This window comes from Sinocyclocheilus rhinocerous, unplaced genomic scaffold (assembly GCF_001515625.1).
Source record: "Sinocyclocheilus rhinocerous isolate Xijiao unplaced genomic scaffold, SAMN03320098_v1.1 scaffold5585, whole genome shotgun sequence".
NCBI lineage: Eukaryota > Metazoa > Chordata > Actinopteri > Cypriniformes > Cyprinidae > Sinocyclocheilus > Sinocyclocheilus rhinocerous.
This window is the reverse complement of record NW_015644340.1, coordinates 67786-76449: the sequence shown is the minus strand read 5'-3', so window position 1 is coordinate 76449 and position 8664 is coordinate 67786. Positions and strand designations below refer to the sequence as shown.

The following is an 8664-nucleotide window of genomic DNA, read 5'->3' as shown; positions in this document are numbered from 1 at the left end:
TGCTGGTTTCCATCCATAAACTGCTGTGAGGAATATGAATAAAGATGACTATGATTAGTGAGACTCTGGTAATTACAGAGAAGAGAGGAACCGCACCTTGCACAAGAGGAATTATTCTTAGAAAAAGTGAAAGGTTGTCACTCACTTCTTTAAACAGATAGTTTGTCTCTATTTAAACTGGTGATCGTGTTTGCATTTTGTCAATCTGATGTCAATTTTTAATTTTGTTTTAATTAAATTCCTTGGGACGGGACAGGACATTTTGTACACAATATAACATACATCCTTAAAAATCATACTAAATAATATTATTGATAGTTTTTGCCTGCTGCCCCCCTTAAACTATTAATAAAGTATAACACATTTTAACCAAATATTTGTCCTCAATCACACATCTGCAGTTAAACATTTATTAAATAAAAGATTTCAACATAAAGAAGAATATACTTATATATATATATATATATATATATAAACTACAAGCTGGCAGCTGGGACCAGATGAAAAAAAAAAAATGAAAAAAATTAAAATATAAAAAAAAATACAAAATACATAAATAATCATTATTGCACTGTTAAAAAAAACATTGTACCATATCATAGTCATAATTTTGTTATGTATCGTGAGATGCGTACATGGACATTGGAATTACTAATATGTTTACAATACCATAAAAAAAAAAAAAAGTTTAGTTTGTAACAAAGTGTATTGTAAAATGATGCAGATCTCTAATATGCAGTGTTTTCTTTTCAAGTCAACATGAAACTCATTTTACTTCTATGATCTGAATATTTACACATGAAACAGAACAGCATATTTAGTGAGGAAAGGTGTAGGGTAGGACTTGAATGTATTCATCTGAAACTGACTGAATGCTGAAAAGTGGATATCACGTACCCTAATGGACCTGGTGGTTGAAGGGAAGGGATTGAAAACATAACAGGGATTTGTGGCATCAGCTAAGGAAAGTAATTTCAGAGGTGGGGCAAGTTATTAAGACAAACTTTTCTGAATCTGGAATAATGTGCACAGATGAATGAGCACCAAGAAAATAGACAGGGTCAATTTTCATGTTGACTTTCTTAAATGTTGACTTCCATTTTAAAATTCTTCTTACAATTTAAACAGGTCAAGATTATTTACATGTTATTTAACATCAAATAACAGTTTTGTTACAATTTTACGCCCTTTTTTTCCTCTAGCAGAAGCCCTCCCATGATGCACTTGGAGAAATGTGTAAAGACAAAAACACAGATAACAGCACATTCTCTGAATGTTCATTTAAGAGCATTGAGGAACATAAGAGCCACAACAAAATAGAGACAGCAATGAGTCGGGGAGAAGTGGGTGGCATGGGTGACTCCATGGGAGGAGATGGCCTTGAGGTAGCTGTGTCACTAAAGATCTCCAGAACCTTCCATGGACCTACAGAGAGCTTTCTGTGAAACCCCAGAAGGTGTACGAGCCTCAAGGCATCTCGCTCCCGTATGAAAACCGGCAAGGCAGTAGAGGACATTCAGAGGTAGAGGATTCGGGGAGAACTCTACATGCTCTGCGTGGTGTCATCCAAAACACCCAACTCTCCATGACAGCACTCTCTCTCCATGGCCCGTTATGTTCCTCTCAGCATAGCTGCCCACACAGCTCTCACTTTATCCTTGTAATTCTCAGTCTATTCCGCTCATTATGTCTCACTACCTCTGGAGGTTTGCTGTCACACTGAATTGAGTATACACAACAATGTAGCCTGGAAAGAGTATTCAGAAAGTGGAACAGAGTGATTAAAAATCATGTTTTTGTAGTCTATTGTAAGTAAAAAAGAGAGGCTCTCAATATATTAAATGCTGGAACAAGCGGTACTGCTTTAAAACTTCATTGCTTATAAATGAAGGCATCATCAAAGAGAAAGGTTCCTGGGTGACAAGATGATTAAATTATTTCTCTCATATCTGCTTGCCAACACTGTGGGCTGCCTAAGTGGCATTCAAAAGCTAAATCCTTTGGAGAAATGCCACATGTATAAGGTAAAGCGCAGATCTCTGTGAGAATGAGTGCTTGTTGAGCCATGACGTTGAGTCTTTTCAAGGCCTCTTAAAGTTTCCCTCCAGCAGTGTGTACCTGTCAAGGACACCTGGCCTCTGTGATACTGTCACCATGGTAGCCTCCTCCAGCCCCTTGAGTAACAGATACAACACATACTGAAGAGTCTGTTCTGGAGATGAATGTGGCAGATGGAAATGCCTCGGGAGATCTTTGCACTAGACATCGATTTCTCTAGCAGAAAGCAAAGATTTGAGTCCCGTTAATTGTCATAGCTAAACCTACCGGGAGGTCAGTTGAGGAACTCGGCGGACAGGCTTTGGGTGCAGCGGGCTGAGCGGAACTTGAGTTCGTGGTAGCACTGCACAAAGCTGTGGTAGATGAAGGTGATCGGAAGAGCAAGCAGCACTATACCGCTCACGACGCACAGGCCACCAAGCACACGTCCTGGCACAGTGATGGGGTACATGTCTCCATAGCCGACAGTGGTCATGGAGATAATAACCCACCAGCAGGCGGCAGGAATGCTAGCGTATTCCTCGTTCCCAGACTCCAGATCCAGGCCGTGCTCTAGAAGTTGCGCCAGTGCCCCGAATATGGCCATGGCCACGCAAATGAAGACCAGGAGCATGACCATCTCACGGTAGCAGCGCTTCAACGTTAACCCTAAAGTCTGGAGCCCTAGGAAGTGTCGCGCTAGCTTGATGACCCAGAAGATTCGCATCATGCGCAGCACACGCAGCGTCACGCCGGCCCTCTGCAGCTGAGAGTTTTCTCCAGTCACAACCGTCATGGTGACAGAGATGTAATAGGGGGTAATGGCCAGCAGGTCTATGATGTTCAGCGGACGTCGCACAAACTCACACTTGTCTCGGGACACAATGAAGCGCACGATGCACTCTGCCGTGAACCATCCAATGCACACCGCCTCAATGATCCTGGACAGGTGCGTGGTGATGGGGAAATAACAGAAAGAAAGTTTGAGAGAGAAAGAACATGTTGATGCATAATAAGAAATAGAGAGTAGTCTCATTAACCACATCAGATGTTTAGTTCAAGGGGTCTAAGTGATAATTCAAAGCCATTTTAAAGCTTTCACTGAGATTTATCATCTTGTTTGCTAAGCTTTTAAATGCTTTTCCTTATTGCTATTGCTGCTCGCTCACAGATCCTTTGAAAAGCTGACTGAAATGTTCTGAGGCAAAAAGTAGTAAGGTCAAAAAGCTAGCAATGGCTTTAGGAATGAGCCGACTTCCTTCAGAATTATGATTCTATTCATGAATGCAAAATTGCACCTACAGCTTTAATAATGGCTTAGAATTAATGAACTGATGAAATTACACTAGCAAATAAATAAACGAACAGCTTTTTTTATTGTCTTGTGATCTAAATGACTATTAACTAAATACATTTCAATTGCTAATTGAAACCAATGCAAAGTAAATGTATATTTTCATTATATCTTACATGAAACTGAACTATTGCGGTCTTGAAGCATTTTAAAATGCACTCTGCTACTTAATCCATGCAACCGCTTGGAATCCCATAAGGCCTAGCAACACCGTTTATGAAGTAATGCCAATATTGATCACAGTATTTGTATTCCTCTCAGAGTCTAATGATGACAGTAATTATGTCTGATGAAAGCCAGACAGGAAAATGGATTGAAGCATATTCACAGAATGCCAGTAATTGTTAGTGACTGAGTGAAAACAAAAAACCCTATTATTAAGAAGATATGTCAATTCTCATTGTCTTTATCTGTTTTGGCATTTTGTTAAAAGGGTTGCTGGGTCTTAAAGGGTTGGATAAATAACTAAAATAAATAAATAAATAAAAGGCAAACCATTCCAGTTCAGAGCCCTGTCATTTTCTTTTCATTTTAAAAACAAAGTCAATATAATATTAAATTTGATCCTGATGGTGAGATTAGAATTTGTGAGCTCATACTAAGCTGAGAACTGGTGGAACAGAGATCTGACAACAGATAGCAAAATATATTTCTCTTTAGTTCTCTGAGAGAGAAACAAGTTGTTGGTTTACAACCACTTGACAAATTGGACATAAATACTGTTTTTCCATTTTAAACAAATTTGGATTTGGTCTTTTATCGACATCTGTTACACCAAAATTACTGGTGTAGTCTATTTATGCACCTGTGTTTCTAACCCCAAAATAGATGCGTAAAATGTCCCATTTTACATTAAGTGGAGTGGAACTCCAGTTTATAAGCAAAAAAAAATTGCCTGATGCTTTCGTGTCAGACGTGCTTTTCTGACAGAAGTCAACTTTGAGCTGGAATAGAAGCATAGCAGAGGAAAAATGGAGACATCGAAAGCCGTCCCCAAAGACATAATCACTCATACTAATGACAGCTGAAAAAACAAACCTGATTTTTCAGCAATATAGACCATGTTATATTTTTACACACAAACACACACAGTATGGAAGTTTGCTCCTCAGGTACCAGTACCTTCAGAACAGTCCGTGTGGCAGTTATGAATATGAAACAAACAAACACAGAGGTTAAAAAGATATTAAAAAACAAGGACATTGCTAATAAGCTAGTGGTCAGTGGTTGTTTGTTGCAGGTTTCTAACTAACTATGTAAATGACTAGTGGCACCCGTATTTGACTCACCTTTTGCTCATTTATTTATTAGTCTTATTGTCATTTTTTCTTTAATAGCTTTTTTTGTTTGTTTTAAATGCCCTTAAATTGGGTCAGAGAAAAACAGTCCAGCTTAAACAATGTCAAAAAGCTGACATGTTTTGCTGTTTAGAATCTGACACTTTATTATAAGATGTTCCATTCCTCCACGGGATCTACAGCTGGCTCTTAAGCTTCATTCAGCACCTTGGAGAGAGACAGCTCTACCTTCCTCAAAATAGTGCACTTTCCAACTTCGCTTCAGGTTTTAGCTACACACACACACACGTTACCAATCTCACAATCAGTGAAAATCGTGGAGCCCTTAACTTCGAGATGCTTGAGTAGGCTATTTGTTCACTAGACTATGAAACTTTATGACTTCTTTTCATGCTGAAAGATAAAAGACAAACATTTAGGAAAAAGGACAACATACACATGATACAGAAGACTGTAGACAAGTGTGGCTGCAGATGCATATTTTATATTTATAGGCATTGCTTTACGAGGAATAGGGGCACATACACACACATGATGTGTTCTTGTATTAAAACAGCTGGACAAACAGCTTGCATTAAAACAGCTGAGATGTGTTTTTAGAAGTTGAATTTGATTTTGACTGCTCATGGCGTGAGACACCACGCAACGGACAAAGACATAATCTGACTTATTTTTAGCCTAAATCAAATAGTGCAGACAGAACATAGCCTAGAATAAAAGTAATAAAATAACTGCAATTAATTAGGTGATTCCAGACATTTCAAAAACAACGTTGTGTCAAATGTCCATTTTGTTTGCCAAGCTTGCACACTGCACAATTGAAGTCTGCATTACCTCGTATAAGTAACCAGATTTCTATGTTGTGGTCAGGAGTGGCGGGTAAAGAGTAACTCAGGAGAACATTTGAAAGTTTAAAAGATTTGTCATTTAATTATTAATCCATAAAAAAAACAACTGCTCTTAGTGACCTATATAAAGCATAATAAATTATAAAATAAAATTATAATTTAATCAGTACTGTGATAGAATACATTTGTAGTGAATTTCATGGCAGTGGGATGGAAAATCAGAAGAGAAAAAATGCCTAAGTGCGGTTAGACAGACATCTTTGACCACTGAGATTAATTTCACTGTTTTTCCCCCTCAGCACACCATGACATGAACGTTACATTTTTAAGACGCTGTACTATGTTAAAGTTACAGACACTACCTTTTTGATTGTTGTATTGGTTGATATGTGGGCCCCCTTTATTTCGGGGCTTGGGGTAATGTTTTAACAATGTTTTTTTTTTTTTCCTTCATGAGCGAAAATATTCAGTAGTAAAGTTATATCGAAAAGTGGAGTAGCTTTGGCTAGTCATGTGATTTCAACATGTCCGCCCCATGAGGAGACCCTCTCCATGCAAAATAAAACAGCTATCATTAGGCTTCTCTATTGCATGCGAGTGTAAATTACATATTTATAAATAAGTATCTTATCTTATTTTATCATGTTTAGTGTTTTATTAAGAGTTAAAATTAAGTGCACCTTTAAAAGATATTCGACGTTTAAAAACTAGTCGAGACATCTATGCATGCAGTTTCATTTCCGCTGCGTGGCGTCTAGCTGGGGGTTTTTTTTTGTTTGTTTTTTTAACACAAGAACGCATTCTGTGTCAACGACCCCTGTGAGGACATTTGCTGAAATCTCACCAAAAAGTTAGGAAGTTTATACAAGAAAGAAAACATAAATACCCGGATGGATGCTCTAAAGAGTCTGTGTACCTGTGCTCTTCCACTATATTGCTCTCGGCAGTTTTCCAGTCAGGAAGAGTGCTTGCGCAAAGTATTACCATGGACACAATGACAAAAATCACCGATACGGACGCCAAAATTTGCGCTGCCAGAGAGGAGGTGGGCTCCTCGAAAGTCCTGCGCATTCGCTCCAGCCACTTTGAGTCCCGCTTCCCATTTGACGAGTCATCAGTCCTACTAATTTCATTGGCCGTTTTGTGGTGCTCCTCGGTAAAGTGAGTGTACGTGTCGGACATGCGTTCGTCGAGTCTCCGCTGGCAGCAGAACTCCAAATGAGAGCTTTCCAAACCCCAGTAAATCATCTCGTTGTAAAACGACAGCTCGCACATATGCGGGACAAAACGCAGTTTGCCGTACTTCACGTACAGCATAATGAAGCCGAACGCTTCTGAATGTCTGTCAAAGAAGAACTCGTTCCTCTCTCTATCGTAATCATCGCACACTTCCAGCACTTCTCTCTCCGAGGCGCAACTGTGGAGACGACTCACTCTCCTCAAAGGGAAATCCTTGATTACGTCCTTTGGAAACGCGTACTTGGTGCCACCCACGTTTATGATACAGACGCTTTTGCCAAACTTCATTTTTGCGAACTTTTAAATCCTAGAGTGCATATGAAAGTCATGTTCAGTTGGTAGCGTCAAATACTCCCAGCTTTAGCTTCAAAGTTCACGCTTCACCCTTCTTCAAGTGTCCACCACTCGGTGTGGGAAGCAGCTGGAGATAACGCCGTCTCTCTGGGCATTCTCGGTTTGGATATAACTTGCGCGCTCGCGGTGCGCTTGTACCTGTGCGGCGGCTGCGCCCCGCCGATCTGTACTCCACACACGCGGCATCACGAGAGCACTTCGGTTTCCGCGATGCACCGAATCCAACCTGCGAGTGAGGCACCGGGCGCGAACAGTGATGTTATGCGTGCGCGCACACGCATGCACGCACACACGCACACACATAGCTTTAGAAGTACTCTCATGTCTCTTCTCTCGATATTCTGCTATCTATCCACAGATTTCAGGTGACACGCAGTTGTTGAGAGTCTAAAAACAGATTTCAGTATCTAACTTCTTTAACATTTATCTTGCACAATCGACTTCACAGTGTCCTAGCTCCTAATAATAATAATAATAATAATAATAATATATATATATATATATATATTAAACATTTTGAAGGACAACAGATCCGTTAGTTGTTTACCTGCAGGATACCTTACCAAATTGCGCATATCAAAGAAGACAGTTAATACATTTCTAAATGAAAAGATACTTGTTTCTCAGATCACTTCACTGACTGAACCCTCTGGAGAACCTCAAACACGTTTAAATGGGCCTCAAAAATGCTATTGTACTCAACGAAATGTATCATTAATATTTCAAGTGCATTAACAGCTATGATACAGTTCCTGACAGTCTTGCAGTATATAATTCGCCATATAATTAATGAGAGAATATATTCAACAATTCGCTGTGCGAACAATCACATTTGTTTTGTATATTTAAAAGTTAGTTTCTTCTTATGTTATTTGTGTTTTACAATAGAGTGTTTACGATAGATTTAATTTAGTATAGTTAGCCTATGTTTATTATATTATTTTATTGTTGAGTGTTATTTGATGTGTTGTGTGCAGGGGCGCATTAATGCACGGGCTTCAACTATGAAGCTTATAATATGACAAAACGAATTGAATTTGTATTGTGTAAATTTGAATTATTGACAAGTGTCATTTAACAAAATTGAATATTATGTGGCATTTAACATAGTTCTGAATTAGATTTTTTTGAACTTTAATATTAAACATTTGAAATTTAACACAACTTAATTTTTTTAGGCAGAATTTTATAGACATGTATGTTCAAACATCATTCTTTTTGTTCTAAAATCTTAGACTGCAAATATCCAGTTTTTTAAAAATACAGCTTCAAGTTTTCAAGATGAAGAGGAAATTCAGAACATCAAATTCAATATTCTAAAATTCAATACGCAGAAATTCAGATCATACAAAAAGTAAGTCAGAGGGGAAGAGTAGATGATCTCCGAAAAGTCAAACGAAGCATTTTGGCCAATTAGTAGTTTTCTGGCGTGAGCGTGTGGTTTAAGACCTGATCATGAATCATAAAAGTGATTCTTAAACATTTATGGTTATATACTTATATGTTAGGTTAGCATTCTCAGCATGTGAAACAT

General features: G+C 38.4%; 1 protein-coding gene across 1 annotated transcript; it reads right to left on the bottom strand.

Moving 5' to 3' along the window:
- Positions 1-764: 764 nt before the first annotated feature.
- On the bottom strand, positions 765-7339 carry LOC107758134 (potassium voltage-gated channel subfamily G member 3-like). The gene is made up of 2 exons (XM_016575803.1): positions 6424-7339; positions 765-2978 (listed from the first exon to the last, which is right to left on the bottom strand). The coding sequence occupies exons 1-2, from the start codon at positions 7062-7064 to the stop codon at positions 2333-2335; spliced, it is 1287 nt and encodes a 428-aa protein (XP_016431289.1). The 5' UTR covers positions 7065-7339; the 3' UTR covers positions 765-2332.
- Positions 7340-8664: the final 1325 nt, after the last annotated feature.

Excerpts from the sequence above, each read along its gene's own strand:
- LOC107758134 (XM_016575803.1), bottom strand. The coding sequence starts at position 7,064 with ATGAAGTTTGGCAAAAGCGTCTGTATCATAAACGTGGGTGGCACCAAG. Across the intron at positions 2,979-6,423 it reads TCTTTAGAGCATCCATCCGG|GATCATTGAGGCGGTGTGCA; the intron begins GTATTTATGTTT and ends GCACCTGTCCAG.